Raw genomic sequence first — 22,360 nt, 5'->3', positions numbered from 1 at the left:
TCAATCTTGTGTTCATATTTATGATCATGTCATTTAAAGAAACGTTTGCTAAAAATACATACTAAGTTAAATGCAATAAAGTAGCTGTAAGTGGACTGGCCATCTGAAGCACTGAAAGTTGGGCTTTTATCCAACTCACACAAATTTTGGCTGAACATCTAGAGTCCCTCATAAACAAACTTTATTCAGTGAATTGGATCCACATACTGTACATTTGTAGCTGTGGATTTCAATACAGTGTGTGTGTACAGTACGTGTATGTGCACATGTGGGGATGTGGGTACGTGCGGATCGCCTGCACCGGAGGTTTTCTTTTGGCCTGTTGCATTGCTGGATAAACTCACTCATCTTACAAAACTCTCGTGATAGCATCACCACACCCCAGGAATGTAAACACATGCAAAGACAGCCCCAAGCTAACATGTAAATACAGATGCCTGTTTAATTGCTTCTGGTTTTTCTTTGCATTACCCAGTGCATGTTCATCAAATGCAAAGGCATAAAGGCATGTTTAAACTTTAAAAAAGTACTTAAACTTTGCAACACATTGATATAAATGTTTTTTATAGTTGATAAAGTTCTGAAACGTTCAATTGTTTAGATCAGTGTTTCTCAGCCCTGGTCCTTAAGGACCCCCTTCCAGAAAATTTTAGATGTCTCCTAATTTAAAACACCTGAACTAACTCATCAGACTCCTTCCAGAATGTCTTCCTAACAAGCTAATAATTTAAATCAGGTGTGTTAATTAAGGAGACATCTAAAACATTCTGGAAGGTGGTCCTTGAGGACCAGGGTTGAGAAACACTGGTTTAGATGATTGGCAGACGATGCCTTCATGTAATTTATCATGACACATCACACCATGCATTTCAAAATATTGCCATTAAAGAAAACTATTGTGACCTAGTGTAGATTTAACTCTTAAAAATTAAATACGGTATTATGCAAAAGAAAGTTATATTGTTTATTGCAGATTTGTATTTCCTTTGATGCCTCGAGATGTTTTCATGTGGAGATGAATGAAAGTTTACGTATGTAGGAATGTAATGTACTGTATTTCTTTTAGTCAGCTCATGTCTTATTGCTCAATCGCTTTTTGTCAGATGAAGAAAAACTCACTTTGTATAAGTTATTGTAAATATGTCCATAAAAGAGTTTGTTTGATTTTTTTTTTAAACAATTTTTAGTATTTGGATAGTGATATGCATGTGTTTTTATCCCTGTGTCTGTATAGTGTGTTTGTGCAAAGATTTCTGTTCTCAGAGAGCAGGATTAGGAGACGATAGGAGATGCCATCGTCTATTGACCTTTGGACCTTTGACCTTTTGTCCATTGTCTATTGACGATAGTCAGATATATGGCCAATAGCGTGCCTTCATGACGATAGTTGGCATGTTTGTCCATTTATAGTTTTAATTATTATTATTATTATTATAGTTTAACATTAGCATGTGAATTGCAAACTTTTTCTTGCATGAGAGGGCTTGTAGTCTTAACAAGTGAGAGAGGCGATCTCACAGGCTGACAATAGGACAATCTCACTATGGGGAATATTGTGCAACACTAGTACTGAGCCCACAGGAGGGTCACTGTGACCCATCATGGGCCAATGCTGCTGATCTTCAGCTTTTTATTCAATTCAATTTAAATTACATTTTATTTATATAGCACTTTTCACAATTGGTAATTGTTATAAAGCAGGTTTTCATTCATAGAAGTAGGGGAAAACACAGAAAAATCGACAGGCAACATAAGTAGCAAAATACAGCGGCTATTAATAAACTTTACATGCGAGTAGGGCTGGGAATCGTTTTTTTTTCCGTGGTCGATTCAAAATCGATTCTCACATGCCACGAATCTGTTTTTTTTTAAACTTTATTTCCACAAACATTAAACGTAATATTTACGTTAATCTAATTACTAGTCTTCTCCACTAGATGTCACCCTTTTTTTGCCTTGCGCGATGTTACCCACGAGCGAGAGGCGAGCCTGTCATTCATTCATTCAGTCTATATTCTTATATATTATAATATAATATTCTATATAATCCATATTCATTGGGATAAATCGAGAATTGAGTATAAAAATCGAGTCGAGCATCGAAATCGAAAATCGGATCGAGAATCGAATAGATTTGATAGCATGTGAAAACCCAGCCCTACATGCGAGCATATTAATAATGTAACGTATAGAAGAGGCTAAGTAAAGCCAATGTTGGATGACTTATATAAATGGATGAGGAGAATAAACGGGTTCCGCCGGTGGTCTTTGGAACTGGGTCTGTTAGTCTCATTGTCCTCGGGATCAAGGGAGGGACAGGGAGAGAGAAACAAAATCGTATTAGCGTATGGGCCGTTCTTATGTAAAGCAAGTGTCACACAGTGTTGTGGTTTAATATACGCTCGGTTCCAGACAGGCTAGCTATTGTGGCATTAGTATACTACCCAGACGAGTTGTGTGAATTCTTTTTTCCGTTTGTTTTATTTAAGGCTGTGTTGTGATTCATAGCCTGGATACTTGTTTTGCATTTACAACGACATTAAATCATTTAGCAGATGCTTTTATACAAAGCGACTTTGGAATGAGGGGAACAATCGAAGCAATTGAATAAGCAAAGTTTTGCATTGCAGTCCCATTGAGTCTAGCATTAAATTTTTTTACCACAAAGAACCTTTTGTAAGAAGAAAGGTTCTTCAAATGTTTAAGGTTCTTTATGGAGCCATTCAGCCAAAAAAGTCGCAGTGAAGCACCTTTATTTTTAAAAGTGTACTGTAGTGTATGTAAAATTTTTTAGTATATAATTAGAATAGGATATGAATCTAATATTCGTGGGTAGGTGCTAGTGGGCAGGGGCGTAGCAGCCATTTTAAAAGTGGGGGGGACAGTAAAGCTGCTGTTCATAATAATACATTCCAAAATAGAATACCAATTGGCATTTTACAGCACCCTAGTGGCAATTTTGGGAACATGCCATGATAGCTTACATGAACCTATATTTGTGAAATCATACTCACAATTTAAAAATACTGCAGGACTTTGAAACCAATGTGAGACCATAGCCTACTTTATTTTTATGAAATAAAGATATTTTATGATAGTTACAATATTTCAGTTACACTACATTTGTATTTTGATGAATATACAGATTACATCTACACTAATTTTATACAACATACATTTTATGAAAATATAGCAATAAAACCTAAATCAATGTATTTACAAGTTTTTAATATTTTCAAGATGGAAGTAAGTTATTTAATCATACATGGCCGTGGGAAGTGGAGGTGCTGTGGGTGCTGCAGCACCCACTGTTGGCGAGAGGGAGATTTTTTTAAGTAAAAATATTTTGCACAATTTATATATTACTTATGAATATTTTAGGAGATTATTTTTGACACACGTAGGTTATTACGTGTATTTTGGATTTTAATTTCATTACTGTCTGTGCCTACCCATCTCCGTGGCCTCATCCGAGCGCACTTTCTCCGCCTTGCGTCTTTTGAAGACATGGGTAAGCAGCACCATGACCCAGAATAGACTCACACACCTTTGGCTAATGCATGCCCACACAGGAATTCTGAACTCCCTGGGCATTCGTCCCCTAGCTCATGACTTTGGACTCTATTATACAACCGGCGCAATGCGCGACGCGAGTGTCTTTTGCTATAGTAAAGAGCGCGTTGATATTATGCGCATACAGTATTAACGGGATAACAACGCGGGTTTGCTTATCACATACATGAATGCGAAGAAGCACAAAAACGCTTTTTAATATGAAAAATTAAAGGATTAAAATGTAAAAGATTATTATTGAGTCTCTTGGACATAAATGATGACCGATTATGAGACGTTAGAAGGCGTAAATAGCTGCTTCATCTAAGTAAATAAATGCTTTACTTTAAACGAATGCATCTATTTTTTTTATTTAAATGCTACCCCACGAATTTATTGTATATAATGACTATGTACCTGTGGATATGGTGAGATGAGAACGTTTGTAAATTCTTTATCTCTTGTTTGTAACAAATAAAGAATTTTTAGAGTACAAACCTTATATAAAGCCTAAATTCTAAAAATGTAATTATACACCATGTATTTATTTTATAAAAGTATACAATATCAGAACTAAACCCATTATTATTTTTGTTCCATTTATGAATTGTAAGTTAAAAAAGACAGTAATAGTATTATTTAGTAAAAAAAAGATCTATATAAAAATATACTAGGTATGTTTCTGTGAGAATATTTTACCACTGTTAATCGACGTGTGATTTAAAAACGAAAGTAAAATATTTGCGTCCGCATGGATATTAAAAATTGTGAAGTTTAATTATTATTATGTTGTTATAATATTATATGTTGTATTAAAATATGTTCTATGTATGTATATCTGAAGTTATAATGAAAGTAATTTTCCCTGGGATTATTCAAAGTATTTCTGCTTCTGATTAATAGCGCATATATTTATCTTATAACTGATGATGTCTGTATGTTTCAGACCCTGGCTGTGTGCACTGAAGTGTATATGACAATAAAGTATTAAAACTCAATGTATTTATTTTTAAAATGTATTTAAAATAGGCCTATAGGCTCATAGGTTTTTTGTTAAAAAAAAAATTATTTCACAGCACCTCCTGTTCAAAACATCAAAACTTCCAAACTTTTTACAATTAAACTAGATTATCTTTAATCCTGTTGCTCCATTACTTTAAACTTTGTTTTAAATCTCTGATTAACTTTAATGTTTGATGAGTTCAAATAGATTTTCTACAATTAAATATGTGGCTAAATCATCAGAAACAGACACCGCGAGCGTGGTGGCACTATTCAAAGATGCGTTTATTATAACGTCTCAACAGAGTGAGTTTGACGGCTTAAAAATATTACTTAACACTATCAGTGACAGCTCCCGATGCTCGTATGCGCTTCTCCTCTGTCATGCGCGCTCCAGTCAGAAACTGAGAGCAGTGAATAAACGGACACACGGCGGTGCTGCATGACAAATGCGTCGCGTCGGAACATCTTGTTCATTCATTATATCACAATAACTGAGCTTCGCAATATTTCCTGCCACATTGCTTCGTTAATCAATACAATTGATTGTTTTAATGATTGTGAAATGTTTTTATTTGAATAAGATCTTTAGATTACCGATGTATAGTGATTTATAATATAGGCTACAAAAAAATATATTACATTTGCCTGCATAAACTGTTTATTTTCTTTATGAATGACAACGTCAACATTTGTTGCTGTTTAATTACACCGGCAGATTCATCAGCGCAGATGATGGGTTTAACATAAATAAGTTTTAATCTATATTATAAGGTTTGTAAGCTGTGTTTAAATGTAAGTGGTGCAACACAACTCGAATTAAAATTAAACTGAGATAAACAAACCATATTTTAGCTCTAAACTCGGCTTATTTTAATCTGTGCAACCCACGCTGAATCCTGCGCAGCGTGAGGAGGTCCGACTCCATAGTGTATTTTAACTACAGTAGGTTAAATCATAACATGAAAACTTTATCTCGTGATTTGTGTCATCACGACATACTGCAACATTATCTAACGTGTGTTTGAAAAAAGTATGTAGGCTAATCGTCCTTTGCTTTTTTCTAGGGGGCATTTTATCCCAGACGGCGTAATAGCAAAAGTAAATGAACAAACGAAACTTCACAAGAGCAACATGAGATTTGAAGCTCATGCAGACACGCTCTGTGATTGGCTGAATGTTAGTTCACTCAAATCTAAGTAACAAATCAGAGAACACTGTACATGACGCACTGCGCTGTTGCTCGCCGGAGCTCGCCTCCGTCTCTCATTAAAAATGTATGACTTCTGGCCACTTTGATGCTTGGTGGCCTTGTGAACGCACAGTAAAAGTGGGGGGGTCGTGACCCCCCCGTCCCCCCCGGTTGCTACGCCCCTGCTAGTGGGTCAAATTGTGAAAAGGTGCGTCTTTAGCAGTTTCTTGAAAATCAAGAACAAAAAAGCCATTCAAGCTGTCACAAACTGTACTTGTGCTGTCGTTGGGGTGGTACCCTAAGGTTCCATTTCATACCTTACTAAACATAATATAATGTTGTTTTTGAGTACATAACTGTAACTTAAGCACCTATTGTGTACCTTTAAAGGTACAGGTAACTGCTTAGGACCCCTAAAAATTAAATGGTACAAAATAGGTAAGAAAACGAAAAAAAAAATTTGAGGGTACCACCCCAAGGAAAGAACCGGTATAGTTTTGTACCTTTATTTCTGAAAGTGTAGCACAGTGGTCTCCAACATGGTTCCTACGGGCACCAGGTTGCCCGCACAGAGTCTGTGATTTGCCCGCCAAAGCACATTATATTAATAACCTCAATTTTAATATTTATTTATTACGTATTTTTATATTAGTTTGGTCTCTTTTAATGCATGTTAACATTTTAAACCATAACAAAACATATCAACAAGTAAAATTAGTAAAAGAAAAAGTTTTTAGGTAGACTGTATTAAAAAGTATCCTTCCAAATGGTTTTATCCATTGGGGTAGCCCTTGCTCACAAAAAAGTTGAAGACCCCTGGTGTAGCACAATGACATCTGCCTCGCACTTTTTCACCTAAAAGCCTTTATATTGTTTGCAATGTTCATTTTTTATCTCTTATGTTTTATGTTGAAACGTATCCATCTGCCTAAAGATCCAGTTTTTAGTAGTGAGACTGAATGTTCAGCCTAGAGCTGTAATCGGGCCTTAAAAGTTAGGCCCGAAATGTCCGAAGCCCGACAGAATGCAGCCCGAACCCGAACGTACATTTAGATTGACAGCTTTTTAAAAGCCCGAACCCGTTTACAGCCCGACATTATTTAAATGTGCGCACACACACAGCTTTTGTCAAGAATGAGACATTTACACAGGTTTTAACATTATTTATTCATGACTAATAATCTACACGCCACTTGGAAGTTGAAACAAAGAAATAAGTAATCTGTAACATTGTAACATCTCATTCTAAATAGGCTTATGCAATACACTATAAATATGCCAATAAAATTATTATTTCTTAACGAATTAAATTAAGATAATACATTCTGAATTAAGATGGGTATTTGGCAATAACGAAATTAAGAGGCAGGCTCCGCGGGATTTGCGTCGGCACTTCTCTCCATTAGCCTACTGCCAACATTAGTCTATAGCCTATCCTCTGTTTATTATGTAAGACTCGATTCATATTTAGTTATACATTGAAAAACCTACTCACCAAGATTAGGCTACATGTTTTTGATGAGGAAAATCATTAAATCCACTGTAAATGAATTCAGCGCGATCCTGCGCTACTGATTTGAACTTGACCGCTCATTTACCTCACAAAGCCGGAGCGGAAGCCCGAGCCCGCCCCGAGCCCGTGTAAAATGTTAGAAATAAAGCCCGAACCCGCCCGAGCCCGTCGGGTCCCGACGGGTCCCGTCGGGTTCGGGCAAAGATCTTCAGCTCTAGTTCAGCCCAAGGTGTCGAGACAGAACTTTCTGTTCTAAGCGAAGAGGTGAAAGCAATCTCTTTTGTCTGACGAGCAGTTAGACCTTTTTGTTTGTGGCTAGTTGCTCAGGGGATTTCTGAAGCCCATGAGGAAAATACTGATTAAACTTATATAATCCTTTGGCAGCCACAGCTCTTTCTGTAGTTTTTTTTCTTTTCTTTTCTTTCTGTGTGGTAAGTGTCTGTGTGTCTTTGTGTGTGTCTACGAGTGTACATGGTTTCTAGGAATTTTGTAGTATAAGTCTGTATAATAGTTCAACTCATTGAAAGACAACCCACTTTTTCTTGTGCAAATCCTTGTCTTCATCTTGTCGCTTAGTTTCTTTATTAGCTTGCTTTCTCTTTCTTTCTCTGTCTCTCTCACTAACCCCATTCACACAGCACTTTGGTCCCAGAAAATTTCCATAAAATTGGCAGAAAGGCTTCTGAGTGAACACAAACACACCCTGGTAAATGTTCTGGGATTGCTGCAGTAACATTTACGGAAAGCATTCTGTGTGAAGAAGAGCCAGAAACAATGCCGTAAGGGGAATGCCATAGTGAGGGTGCATGTGTCATCGCAACCAGAAGTTATGGTTCAGCTGTTTGACACAGGGATTTAAACGCAGATCAACATTCACGATGAGAAATGTCAGCAAACCGGGCTGAAGCAGAGATCATGGAGCTCATAACTATCCATGTTGATGCTGAGATCATTCACCAGCATGACAGAACGCAAAAGGTTTCTCGATAAAAGAATACGGATAATTAGCAAACTTCAGATGGTGTGGAAAAAACCTACAAAACCTAAAAAATCCATGTGACAGATTACAAAACTCATGATTTGGATCACATTACAGTTTTCGAGGCGTGGATTGGATAATTTTTCGGATCAGCAAAAAAAGGGGTTGGAAAAATCCCAAGCACAAAAAGAACTACAAAATTTGACTGCGTTACGGCATATGTCACTTCCTCTTCTACCTCTATTTCGGACGTGAAAGCGCAACTATTTATTTTTCTGATGTTTTTGTCATGACCGTATGGAGGACCACAAGAGTCATGCAAAATGTAATAAAGAACTTAAAAATTAAATAACTACCTGGACAATAAAAATAGCAATTAATAGATTTGTTTAAAAATGTATTAATTAATCTACAAATAAATAGACAAGGTTACAAAAAAATATTATGTAACATTTTATTAGGCAATAAAAGGTGAGATTATAAAAATAACGTAGAAATGAAATAGTAATCCATTAATAAATAGTTCAATAAAACAATTTACAAAAACAACATAAAACACTCAATAAGTTCATCATTTTAAATTGCATTTATAAATTCTTAATTAAATAATGGAATTTCAAAATGTATTTCAAAAAGCGATTTTAAAAGAGAAATAAATAACTGGATTTATAAATTGAACTACAAATACAGGTTTAAATTAGGCATTTAAAAGGGCATTTCCGTTTAACATTTCTGTTTTCATTTGCCGATGGTTCTCCTTATTCTATTCGCTATTCGATTTGCTTTTTGTTTTAGCCTCTCTATTAAGCTTTTCCGTGACTCTTTGGGTCCTTGCAAATGGTCAAATGAGAAATGCAAATTAGCTATGGCCAGGTGGATGTAACAAGCTCACTGATTGGCTCTGATTGTACGTCATGCGCATATTTGTAGATCTCGGATGAGGACCCAAAGAGTCACGGAAAAGCTAAATAGAGAGGCTAAAACAAAAAGCAAATCGAATAGCGAAAAGAATAAGGAGAACCATCAGGAATCACGGAAAGTCCGCGGTGTGCCTTCCAGCATGTCATATGAATATAAATTCATGGGTTTTATTTTTTGTCAAACGCCAATAGATCGAGTAGCTCACGTCTACAAGCCAGTTGTAACGGTGGACACTTGGTTAAAGTTTATATAAAAATTGCCTTAAAGGGGAATCGAACCCGGGTCGCCAAAAACATGACGTCCAAGTCACCATTGGCCAGGAACCCCTTCTTCTCCTTTAGTTCACGCCAGCGAACTAAATAGATTTGTTAAGTTCGGATCACAGATCAGCTGCGATCCATGAGGTGTCTTTACCAGATCTTTACAGTATGTGTGTGACCAAAAATCAAATGATCTTCGACAAATCCCAGATACATTTTCCGTGTATTTTCCGTAATCTCTGTGTGAAAAGGGCTTTTCTTTATTAGTTCTCTCTCTCTCTCTCTCTCTCTCTCTCTCTCTCTCTCTCTCTCTCTCTCTCTCTCTCTCTCTCTCTCTCTCTCTCTCTCTCTCTCTCTCTCTCTCTCTCTCTCTCTCTCTCTCTCTCTCTCTCTCTCTCTCTCTCTCTCCCACACACACATTTTCAGATAGAATAAACTTTACAGAAGTTTCACTGAAAAAAAATTTGGAAACTGCCTGAAGCTCTCAAACTTCCCCAACCTGTTCTAAGCATGAAGAATTAATAGTGACAAACATCTGCTTGTTTTCTTTAACACTATTGGCATTTGTGTAACTCAACATGATATTTCCTGGACAGATTAAAGTAGTCTTTGAGGAAATTCAAGGTGATCTGCCTTAATTTGCCTCATCATTATGAAACTACATTGTATTTGATTTGAGAATTATCAGTGTTTGCAATGCTGCAAAAGTTCAGCGTTTAATCGGAAACATTGCTTGAACTTTGCCATTTTTTTTAATCCCGACATGCGTTTTATTTTACATCAGCTGGGTAATGCAAAAACACACCATATTTACTGTTACTGTAGAGAATATATATGTAATTAAACTGTGGCGTTTTGTTATTAATTATCATCTACCCATAATGCCCCTGCAGAGGGAAACCCCAGATTCCTGAAACGGGGCGATGTGTCAGGTGTGTGATGTGCTCAGTCAGTCAGAAGATGTTCTGCCACCAGCTTCCATTGCTTTACTGTGGTTAAATATACAGGCCTCTGGGCATTGCCAGAACATGACAGCTATGAATAAAAACATACTGTGAAAGGAGGAGAAAAGAATTAGCCGCGGGAACATTGAGCAACATTCTCCTCACCTGAACAATCTCTGCCAGGCGTTCTTATTAGGAATCACTTCAGTGATTGTCCTTATTTTCCCGTGTTGCTTCAGTTCAAATTTATTCACAAACAATCGTATTTACCGTAGACCCATTAAGATACTTTTTGGTGCAGATTTCTAACCTGCCGTCCATGCAAAGCCACTATTACTGTACATCTACTTGCGTACTAGAGTACAGTAATCAGGTTTGTATCATGTTTTGTTTTGGCTGTTTTAACTCTGTCAGCTCTGTTCCAGAATCTGTTTAATCTCTTACATAGGCATTTGGCTTGTAAAGCAGACTAAAAGTTCATAATTTATTGATTTGGCAAAATAAGATCCTTTATATAACATAGGAAACTGTTTGTATTAGTGATATTGATGTTGGCAAGCTTATAATCTAAAGGCTTGATAAGAGCATGCACTCCTAAAAATAAAGGTGCTTGAAAGTTTTTTTTACAGCGATGCCTTACTGTGGGTTCACACCAGATGCAAGTTCAACGATTTGCGCGAGTAGATTACATAAAAAGCATGGGGCGGTGCGAATGACACGATATGGGCTATTCGCCTAAAACGCGTCTTCGCCCAAGTTGAAAATATTGAACTCTTATATTATATTGAATATTGAAAAATTAAATCCCGCGAGTAATGTAGAGCGAGTATAGCGATGCCTCGCGTTTGGTTTGTACGTAGCATTATGCAGGGTTCACACCAGACGTGGTAGAGGCGGCAAACATGAGTGATTTACATGTTAAGTCAATGCAAAGACGTGATTAGGCATCCTGTGGCACGGTGCGCGTAGCGCGAATGGCGCGTTCCGCGCGAATTGAGTGTTGCAGCTGGGAAACGCCAGGGTTGAAAAACATAAACTTCGGTGGATTTCCGCGCCGCATTAACCAATCAGAAGCTTGCTGTAATAGTGACGTGATTACAGGAAGCGAGCGGCGTCTCAGCGCAGTCGCAGTAGCCCCTCCCATAACTTGAATTTCCGAGTAAATATCTTGAATGACTAGAATTTCACGCGTGGCTTTCACGTGCCAATGACGCGAGTAAACTCAAATGTTTAAGCATCCAACTACGTGCGAATAGCGCGTTTTTGCCGCCTCCACCGCGGCTGGTGTGGATTAATCATTATAAGAACCTTTTTTTTTTGATTGACTAAAATAACTTCAATTGGTAACACCTAAAAAACTTCAACTTGTGTGTTTATGTGAAAAAATAGGTGTTACAAAATTGAAGAATTTTTTTAAGTTGATCCAACTTTTCACTTTTTACAGTGTACGTTTTTATAATCTGAAATACCTTTTTTAACTACGAAGAAACAGAAAGGTTCTTAAAGAATTTTGAAGGTTTATTTGGCCAAAAATGGTTCTTGTGTGACTCATAGAGCATCTTTTTAAAGAGTTTACACAGATTACATTACATTTTTAAGTAAACCCAATATTTTAAACCAAATATTGTAAGAACATTTATAAATTACAATGAATCTAAACTTAAAAATGTACACATATACACTCAAAAAAATTATTAATTGGATTAACTCAATTAAATTGTTGGCAGCATTTCCATCCAATATAAATGTGTACCCCTAACTCATAAAAACTGCTTTACACAATAAAAATATATTGAGTTAGTCCAACTGAATTTAAATTAAATGGCAATATTCAATTAGTTGCCTCAACTCAATTTAGTGTAGTCTGAATAACTCGATTTAGTGTAGTTTGAATAACTCAATGAAGTGTAGTCTGAAGAACTCAATTCTGTTATTTTATATAAAACGTTTTTATATCATACTAATTAGCATAAGCACATGTTAGCATGCTTATAATAATAACATATGATACTTTGGATGAGCATGTGAGAAGAGACTGATCTCCAAACAGGCATTAACACAGTCAATGCTCATTGAGAGAAATACGTCACATCCACAACCTAACCACAAGCGCCACTCTTCTGCACGATGGTAACCTAACAATTTGAAAAAATATAACACAAACGCTTCTAAATCAATAAGATAAACGAACATTAAACACTACTAAGTCTTTCTCTTTACCTAAAAATGCATAAAATAACACTTAATTAAAAAATTACTCTCCAAAAGCAGTTGCATGCAAAGCATGCTGGGAAATTCTTTTTCCAGAACTCAAACTAATTGTGTTAACGCCATTAAAAAAAATCAGTAAATTATAGTACATATTTATTTTGTGTTATACTAATTAAATATGTATACTTATTGCTCTTAATGAGGTATTTTACATTTATTGAACACAATTTTAATGTGTAATTTCTAAGAAGGGCTTGAATAATTTTTTTGATTGTACTTAAAACTACTGTTTACCATATATTTTTGTATACTATACTTGTATACTACTTTTACCATTTCATTTTTGTTCACAAGTCACAGAAACACATTATGTGACTCATGACAATTAAAGGAAAACACCACTGTTTTCAACACTATTTTACTATGCTCTTACCTGAACCTAGACAAATTAAAGGGCCCATGTCACAGGACTTTTTTAAGATGTCAAATACATCTTTTGTGTCCCCAGAGCACATGTGTGAAGTTTTAGCTCAAAATACCATATAAATAATTTATTATAGCATGTTAAAATTGCCACTTTGTAGGTGTGTGCAAAAATGTGCCGTTTTGGGTGTGTCCTCTAAAATGCACATGTGCAGATCAAGTGCAAACACTGATCACAATGATGGTGGTTTGTTGAAATTGAAACTCAATTGTTCTGTGAATTATTTTCTCTCTGCACTAAATGGCAGTGCTGTGGTTGGATTAAGGGGTTGGATTATTATAATAAGAGCTCCTTATGACATCATAAGGAGAGCCAAATTTCAACGACCTATTTTTTCATGTGCTTGTAGAGAATGGTTTACCAAAACTAAGTTACTGGGTTGATCTTTTTCAAATTTTCTAGGTTGATAGCATCACTAGGGACCCAATCATAGCACTTAAACATGGAAAAAGTCAGATTTTCATGTCATGGCCCCTTTAATACATACCTATCTGTTTTCAATGATATATCTGTTTCTAATCTTTGTAAAGCACGTCATGTATGTGTTAGCATTTAGCCTAGCCCCACTAATTCCTTGGGATCCAAACAGGGATGAATTACGAAGCCACCAAACACTTCCTTGTTTTCCTTATTTAAAGACTGTTACATGAGTAGTTACACAAGTAAGTATGGTGGCACAAAATAAAACTTTTGGTTGGATCCTAAGGAATGAATGGGGCTAGGCTAAATGCTAACACATTCACAAAGCGCTGTACAAGTTTAAAAGTGCACGCATTGAAAAAAAATAGGTATGTATTAATTCATCTAAGTTGAGGTAAAAACATATTAAATATTGAAAAACGGTGGTGTTTGAGTACAGTTCACTCATTTTAAAGTTCAGGTTTGCAATGTACTTTGTACCTTATTTCAGTATTTAGTGCACTAGGTCTACTGAATGCACTTGATCAGATATGGATTTAAGCAATAACAAAATGTTACTATTGTTTAAAAAGGTGGATATTTTTTCTGACCATGTCATTAAGTAATTCTGCATTCCCAGCATGGAGCGTATCTGGTATTCACACAGAAATCTAATGGCAAACTTTTCAGCTTCATGTTGATTCACAGTAGCCAGAGAAATTACTAAAACATGCCCAAGTGTTTGTTTGCTTTGGGAAGCAGTTAAAGTACATTCATCAGAGACTGTCTGTCGTGCAATGCTGCCAAGCTTATAAAGCAAGGAAAACAATGTGATGCAATGTTCATTCTCAGTTATCCTCTATAAGGTAAGGTAAGGTCAACTTTATTGTCCCACCTGGGGAAATTTATCTTGGGCATTCACCCATGCTTCAGCCACACATTAATGGACCATCACAAACAAGAACAGCCATGCAATTATTCAATAAATAGTTTTGCATAGCCAGATTTATAACCATTTATAAACATCTGGTCCACACTGAAGCGTGTTAGACCAAGAGACCTCCACTGTCTGACTGACATGTAAAGCGACCGACCACAATTTGTTTTGTATGCTCAATTTAGGTTGAAGTTTATTTTTAAAAGGTTATACAGTGATTTTATACATTTACTTTGGTTTGTTATAGAGTTGCAGATCTGATTTTGCTGGCCACACACACGTACGAGCCATACATACATACACCGGTGTAACAGTAGTACAGTAAGGCCATCCATCAAGATACAAAGAATTCGTATTCAGTTTCTCCGCGACTCGGTCGGCTTGGTGAAGTCTTTTAGCTTCAGGCTCTGTCATCCAATCACACCTAAAGAAACAGAGCCCCTCCCACTCGTGACAGTCATTTAACCTTCTCACCTCTTGATCGTGAACATGAAAGGTGTTTGTGCCTGGGTGCATTGTCTCACTGTGAGTACCAGCAGGATTTACATCACGATGGCGGAAAAGCTTTGATCACTTCTCAACTAAAACTACCCATGAAAACTACACCACAAACACACACACATAACTCACGCACACCTACATTACAGTAACTACTCTCCTCTGATTGGACAATGCATTTATCAAAATTAAGCAAGCCATTTTAACATGTTTTTAAATATGTTGATCTGATAAGTTAAACTGTAGTCAAAATATTAAGTTCAATGCAGAGCCAACACACATTATTTAATAAAGTTTTTTTAAAGGAGACTTTTTTAAGATGTTAATTAATCTTTGGTATCCCCAGAGTACATATGTGGAGTTTTAGCTCAAATACCATATAGATAATTTATTATAACATGTTAAAATTGCCACTTTGTAGGTGTGAGCAAAAATTTGTTGTTTTTGGGTTTGTCCCTTTAAAATGCAAATGAGTTGATCTCTGCACTAAATGGCAGTGCTGTGGTTGGATAGTGCAGATTAAGGGGCAGTATTATCCCCTTCTGACATCACAAGGGGAGCCAAATTTCAATGACCTATTTTTTCACATGCTTGCAGAGAACGGTTTACCAAAAATAAGTTACTGGGGTTGATTTTTTTTCACATTTTCTATGTTGATAGAAGCACTGGGGACCCAATTATAGCACTTTAACATGGCAAAAGTCAGATTTTCATGATATGTTCCCTTTAAAATTAAATAAAAACATCATTCAGTTATGTACATCAGCTCAACATGATTGAAGTTTTCTTAAAATGAATTTAATGTTAAAGTTTTTTTTCAGTGAATTTGATAAAATAAATTAAGGCAGCTTAAAGATTTTATTGTGTACTGATAATTTTAAGGTCATTTCACATGAATGTTTGAGTTTACTGGATTTTATACACTTAAAAGTTAAATGAACTATGTATGTGCAAAACACAAAATATTAAGTGATGTTTACTTCATTGTTTTAGTAAAGACAATATCTTGGTTAACAGTGCATAAGTTAGTCGGAGCAGATGGTGTAGTGGGCAGCTCTCCGACATGTTCCATTCCCAGCTTGTGGTCTGTTGCCAATCCCATACCCCTTCCTCCCTGTACTTTCCTCCCTTTCATCTCCTCATTTACGGTTAAATAAAGGCAAAATTGCAAAAAAAAAATAGTGCATAAGTTAAGCAAGCAAGCAAGCAAGTTTGATTAAAGGAACACTATGTAGGATTGTGGCCAAAACTGGTATTGCAATCACAAAACTTGTGGCTAAAACTGGTACTGCAATCACACAACTGGTGGCCAATACACAAAATGACAATATAAACATCAGTTGAGGGCTGCTACTTCATTTTTAAATGACAATATCCTGGCCAGACCACTGTTGTCAGTGATATAAGTATTTGAAATGAAAATGATTTCTTAATGTCTACTGACATATCAGGGCCATTTTATTATTCATTGATATAAATTTCTTACATACTGTTCCTTTAAGCTTGGGAAATAAATACTGTTCATGCCTAGAGATTTTAAAACGAATCAAGCATAGTTGACACATATTTAGTTTGCATTATTTCTTGAATATTTCATTGATTAAAAGCCCTTGACTTTAGACTACAGATACATAAAACAACCGTTGCATATTGGTGATTTTAATTTTGTGTATCTCTCACTCCATAGGTATGCTATACTCTGTGGACTTCTGTCAGAATATGATTCAGTCCAGAATAAAATTAAAAATGGATATCTTTTTAAGGTGGGTATCTTTTTAATGCAGTAACCGATATATAAGTGTTTTTCCATTGGTCCTGATTTCTAGTATGAGTCCACAGTGTTCAGCGCGGTCTTTAAGCTGTCGTTGCACTGAAAAATCTGAGAAAGCTCTTACTTATACATGTACAAACTTTTTAATAACAACACAAGCAGCGGTACTCTGACATAATATTTGTGTGCGTCAATATTAATATTCAAAGTTTCTCCCGCTTGTGTTTTAACAACTCGCCTCAAAGTAATCAGAACAGAAGCGGTGGAAAGTGGACAGAAGAGACAGATTTAAAACACCTGGTGTGAACGGACATGTGTCTCTTTCGTCAACTTGTGATTCGATCGACCAATATACACAATTTATTAGCAGTTATAAACAGGGCTTTAGCTGTCAGATGCTGTAGGTTTGCAGACACCACACACCTGCAGAGCTCTGACTGGTAAAGCTAACAGAGAGAGAAAAAGATGAATAACAAATGTGTGGTTGGTTTTATATATTCCTACGAGCTGAATCAGTAAAAATATTTGAGGAATCTCAGCTGTCATGCAACAAATCAATAATCTCTCTCTCATTCTCTCAAGGATCATCTGGACAAAGCAATTGAACTGAAACCTGAGGATCCTTTGTCCTATTACCTGCTGGGTCGCTGGTGTTATGCTGTAAGTGAGATTCAACATTTTATTTGTGTCACGTGTTGCCGTGTGTCAGTTGTTCCTGTAGCTCAGTTGGTTGGTTCAGGGTTACAAAGTTTATGGGTACAAACCCTAGGGAACACGAATACAGATAAAATTGTATAGATTAAATGCAGTTGGTTTGGATGAAAGCATCTGCCAAGTGCATGAAAGAGCGAGTCCACCATAAAGAGCAATCATTTCATTTCTCATCCTCATTTTATTCCAAATCACTGTTTTACAAATAACACAAAATTGTGTTATTATTTGCTCTTCTGTATTAAAAGATTCCTCATTGGATAAGCGCGAGTGGAAATTCATGGAGCAAATTTTATGGGAAGGCTTTTGCATTAGCGTCATTGTTGCACATCCTGCACATTGATAAACTAAATTTACATCAATCACTGCTTTGCAAATGAACAATAAGCATGTTGCATGTGCAGGTGTCACAATGTACATGGATTGAGAGGAAAATCGCTGCTGCTTTATTTGGCGAGCCACCAAGTGCCACAGTCCAGGACGCCCTGCAGAACTTCCTTAAGGTAAAACACCCGTGACACACCGACTTGAACTTTATTACTCATTTTCTTTTTGAAGTACACTAATGTAATTATGGGAATTATTTAGTGAACCAAAAAATGCTATGCGAAAGTTGGTCTTACAAAGAAATGCATACAAAGACACAAATTATACATGTCTACATAAATTAATTTCAAGCATTAAGGAACCTAAACATGTTTATACAACAGCATCTAATTTTGAAGGCTGCATCCTTTGGAGGTCACATTTGTCGGCTGCATGAAGGTTTATGATGTCTTATTTCAGAAAAGCAATTGTTACGCTTCAAAGAAAGAATAAAACAGTGATTATGTCTTATAAGGAATTAAAGGTGACATAGAATGATTGAACGGAGTATTTATCCTTGTTCTGTGATGTGACAAGTAGACACATTTTTTTTGTTTGGGTCTGTAATGCCTTAGAAGCCTCCTAAAAACCTCTCTCAGATAGCTCTATTAGGGTGGGGGATTTTAAACAAGTGGTTTTGCACCTATTTGTCTCCCCCCACTGGCTTAACTTGCAATCTCATTACTGATTGGCTGACTTTGCTGCCACTCAAAAAATGTAGCCAATTATTTTAAAGTGGAGGGGCAGGGAGATGCCTGTGATGTCATAAGCATCAGATTTTCAGATTGGGCTGTTTTCTGGCTGACATTTCTAAAAGAGGAATTTCTATGAGACTGAGATGTTTAGCACTTTTTGTATGTTTGTGAATGCGGGTAGACTACATTATTCAACAAAGACAAGGTAAAAATGTTTTTTCATTCTCTGTCCCCTTTAATGTTCATTTTATATTGATTTCTTCCGGGGGGCAACCTTACGATCTCTCTGATGAAGCCAATACGGAAGTGACTCAACTGCAATTCATTAACTGGCCACTAGAGGCTCTAAAAGGAAGTCAATCCCATAGACCCCCATGTTAAAATGCCCAATTTTACAGCAGAAATAAATATGTTTACAGCCCAGTACAAAAAGTGTTTTTTGTCTATATAGCTTAATTTTGCCCTTCATGACAACTGTGAGGGGGGTGAATATTTTTGTAACTCATCCGTTTCAATTATATTAAGCCTTAAAGTTCTGCATAATTAAGGGCGTGGCCACTTGAGGGACGGGTGAACTGCCACTGCTGTTACTGTGGTCGAGCTAGGAGGACCAGCCACTTTAGCTTCACCCACATCCCGCCTCTTTACCCATTTTCGGTTATCCGCGAGTGATTCGCAGTGACGCGCTTCCAAGAAGGCGATGGCAGGCACCACCTTCTTTAAAGGATTAGTCCATTTTCTTAAAAAAATTATAATTTACTCACCATCATGTCATCCAAAATGTTGATGTCTTTGTTCAGTCAATAAAAAATTATGTTTTTTGAGGAAAACATTCCAGGATTTTTCTCATTTTAATGGACTTCAATGGACCCCAACACTTAACAGTTTTAATGCAGTTTAAAATTGCAGTTTCTAAACAATCTCAAATGAGGCACAAGGGTCTTATCTAGCAAAATAATTGTCATTTTTTTGGCATAATGACGTGGAAAGGTCATGTGTTACATATATAAAACGCACATTTGCGGACCATTTTAAACAATAAACTGACACAAAGACATTAATTAGTATCATTCCACATACAACAACGTCAGAGCGGTCCTCTTTCTCCACACTTTTGTAAACACTGGGGCGTAGTTTCGCATACGTCATCCGTGACCTGAAGACGAGAAGTTGTGGTTTAAAAATGCATATTTTTTATTTTTCTTGCCAAAAATAACAATCGTTTTGCTAGATAAGACCCTTATGCCTAGTTTGAGATCGTTTAGAGTCCTTTGAAACTGCAATTTTAATCTGCATTAAAACTGTTAAGTGTTGGGGTCCATTAACGTCCATTAAAATCCTGGAATGTTTTCCTCAAAAAACTTAATTTTTTCTCAACTGAACAAAGAAAGACATCAACATTTTGGATGACATGGTGGGGAGTCAATTATCTGGATTTTTTAAAGAAAATGGACTAAACCTTTAAGATTCAGAAAAGCTTTTTACAAACCTATGGATGACGTCACAGACACTACGTCCATATTTTTTACAGTCTATGGTTTCTACCTAAATTAGAGAACCTCAATGATGTATGCGGCCTACAAACGCAGCCTCCGAAGGACACGCAGCTAGTGTAGCTGTAGTTTAAAATAAGAAGTAGTGTAAAATGAGACGCAACTAGTGTAGCTCTCGCCCCTTTAACTTTGACCAACTTGAAACCAACCAATCACATTTCCAGATCTTTCTGCCATAGACTGAGCTTAATACTACAGAGATCTGTGTGCTGCAGAGGAGTGTGTTTTGGGGGTCTTGTTTAAATAACAAGCCGTGTTGAATTATAAGAGCTTATCCTGCGTTCCTGCGTTTAGTGTCTTTTTGAAATGTTCATATCCTTTGAATCACAACCATCACTTGTTTTTTAAAGGGCCTGTGCTTAGACTTGTTGTACTCTGCCAAGACCTCTCTCCATACATCTGCTGTGATTTCTGATAAACAGTGTTATACAACAACTAGACAGAGACCAAGAGAAATGCAGACTTTGTTATTTTTTATCGTGAATTCAATCATCGATTTTGTGCTACAAACGCAAGTACTTCCCCAGTGTATGTCCAAACAACTCAACGATCCACCTTCATATAGAAATCACTTTGATGTGTCCGAAGTCACAACTTTCATGCTAATTGACTATATCCTTGCTTTTTAATCTGGGTCTTCCTATAGCATTTAACATTTGCTTAAAAATCACATTTAGAGGACACCTGTAACCCACATCAGTCGAATGTTCAAAATCACTGTGGTGGTTTGTGAGACGGTCGCCCTTACAAGTACGGTAGTTTATTTTGTAGAATGTCTGGAGTGTTTATCTTTCATGTGATTGTGCAAGTCTTGTAAATGTCGACGGTGTTATTTACCGCCCTGATTATAGGGTGGAGGTTTACGACCTGCAATGATAATTGTTTAATATCTCATTGAACAATCAAAGCGCTGAAGAATGCTCTAAAGATGCTTGGCTGAGAGCGCTATGGCTCCTTTTCGAGACAGGTGTGTTTTTCATTAGTCTACGTACAAAATAACTACACTACACCTGAAATACGATCAAATCTTGTTACATAAACAGTTCATCCATCCAAAGGGGAATGGGTGATTGATTTATCTTGACTTCAACAAAGATAGATGAGTCAAACAATACAGATATGTGATCATGTGGATGATTGATTACATTTACTTACTTTGTCACATGTTTTATTCTGCAGGCAGAAGAGATCAGTCCAAAGTACTCCAAATTCAACTATGTGTTTTTAGCCAAGGTAACAACTTTTTATTTTAATACTTCTGTTATTATTTTTTATAATTCTGTCATTATTAGTTAGTGGTGATGTAGCTCATTTGGCAAAGCATTTTGTTAGCAAGGTAACACACACTGATAAAATGTGACATTGGACCACAAAACCAGTCGTAAGGATCAATTTTTCAAAATTTCAAAAGATGACGTGAAAGGGGGGAATTCATGAGCCTCAAAAAGTGATGCAGAATGCACATCAAAAAGTGGCGCTAAAGTAGGGAATACCCTGTGTGCGTTTAAAACTGACCTGGGGTGAGGAGTTTGTTTTCTTTTTTAGGTTATCGCACATCGGAGTCACGGCTGCTAGTGTGTTGACTTGTAAATGTGGCACAACGTGGACGTGCTGTTTGTGACCCCCTTCACATAGTGTAACCGTGGGTTCACACCAGCTGCATTTGAGGCGTCAAATTCGTGTCTACCGCGTCTAGTTTGCCTCTTGAACAGTTTGATTTTACGCGCTTCATTCGCGCGTGAAAGCCGTGCGTGAAATTCTAGTCATCGAGACATTCACGCGGAAATTCGCGTATGGGAGGGGCTTCTGCATTTTCGCTCACTACTAGAGTAAGCTCCTGTTTGGTTAACCCGGCTTGTTTTCCGCCAAAGATCAAAATTTTCAACTCGCGCATTTGCCACGGCGCATTTGCCACGGTCACGAACTAGACGCGCGAATGAGGCGGAATCGCGTCTACCGCGCTAAACGCCTCATTCGCGCCGTGAGACCTCCAGACGCGCGTCAACGCGTCTTTACATTGACTTAAAAGTCCTGTTCTTTCTGATCCCATTTTCTAAACCCTAGTTAGTGTGTAATGTTGCTATAATAACATAAATAATACCTATAAAATGATAAAGCTCAAAGTTCACTGGCAGGCGATATATTTTCTTAAACAGAATTCGCCTTTCAAACCTACAGTGAACAGTCGGTTTGGACTACAGTCCTCTACTTCCTGCTTTAATGACATCACTAGAACAGTTTTTTTACTAAACTCCACCCACAGGAATACGTCAGTCGCCAGCTAAGCTAACGGCAAGCTAAGCTGCTATCGAATCACTCACAACACACTAAACAAACTACACAATCAGAACTCGATACGTATTTCTGAAGGA

The 22,360-nt window shown here is 36.8% G+C and overlaps 1 protein-coding gene across 5 annotated transcripts in view; it reads left to right on the top strand.

Annotated features, from left to right (window-relative positions):
- rmdn2 (regulator of microtubule dynamics 2) overlaps nt 1-22,360 on the top strand; it is a 51,595-nt gene that overhangs the window by 21,926 nt on the left and 7,309 nt on the right. For 2 of the 5 annotated variants that reach the window (XM_065296073.2, XM_065296074.2), the window contains exons 6-9: nt 16,580-16,655; nt 17,246-17,323; nt 17,779-17,877; nt 21,168-21,221. In XM_065296073.2, coding sequence (XP_065152145.1) covers nt 16,580-16,655; nt 17,246-17,323; nt 17,779-17,877; nt 21,168-21,221 — 307 coding nt within the window. Of the gene's footprint in view, nt 1-16,579; nt 16,656-17,245; nt 17,324-17,778; nt 17,878-20,839; nt 20,956-21,167; nt 21,222-22,360 lie in introns of all 5 variants that reach the window. The other 3 variants (XM_065296076.2, XM_065296075.2, XR_010546953.2) reach the window with 2 other exon arrangements.

Source organism: Paramisgurnus dabryanus, chromosome 20 (genome assembly GCF_030506205.2).
Source record: "Paramisgurnus dabryanus chromosome 20, PD_genome_1.1, whole genome shotgun sequence".
NCBI classification, from domain to species: domain Eukaryota; kingdom Metazoa; phylum Chordata; class Actinopteri; order Cypriniformes; family Cobitidae; genus Paramisgurnus; species Paramisgurnus dabryanus.
The sequence above is the reverse complement of the archived record's forward strand: the minus strand, read 5'-3'. Positions and strand labels throughout refer to the sequence as shown.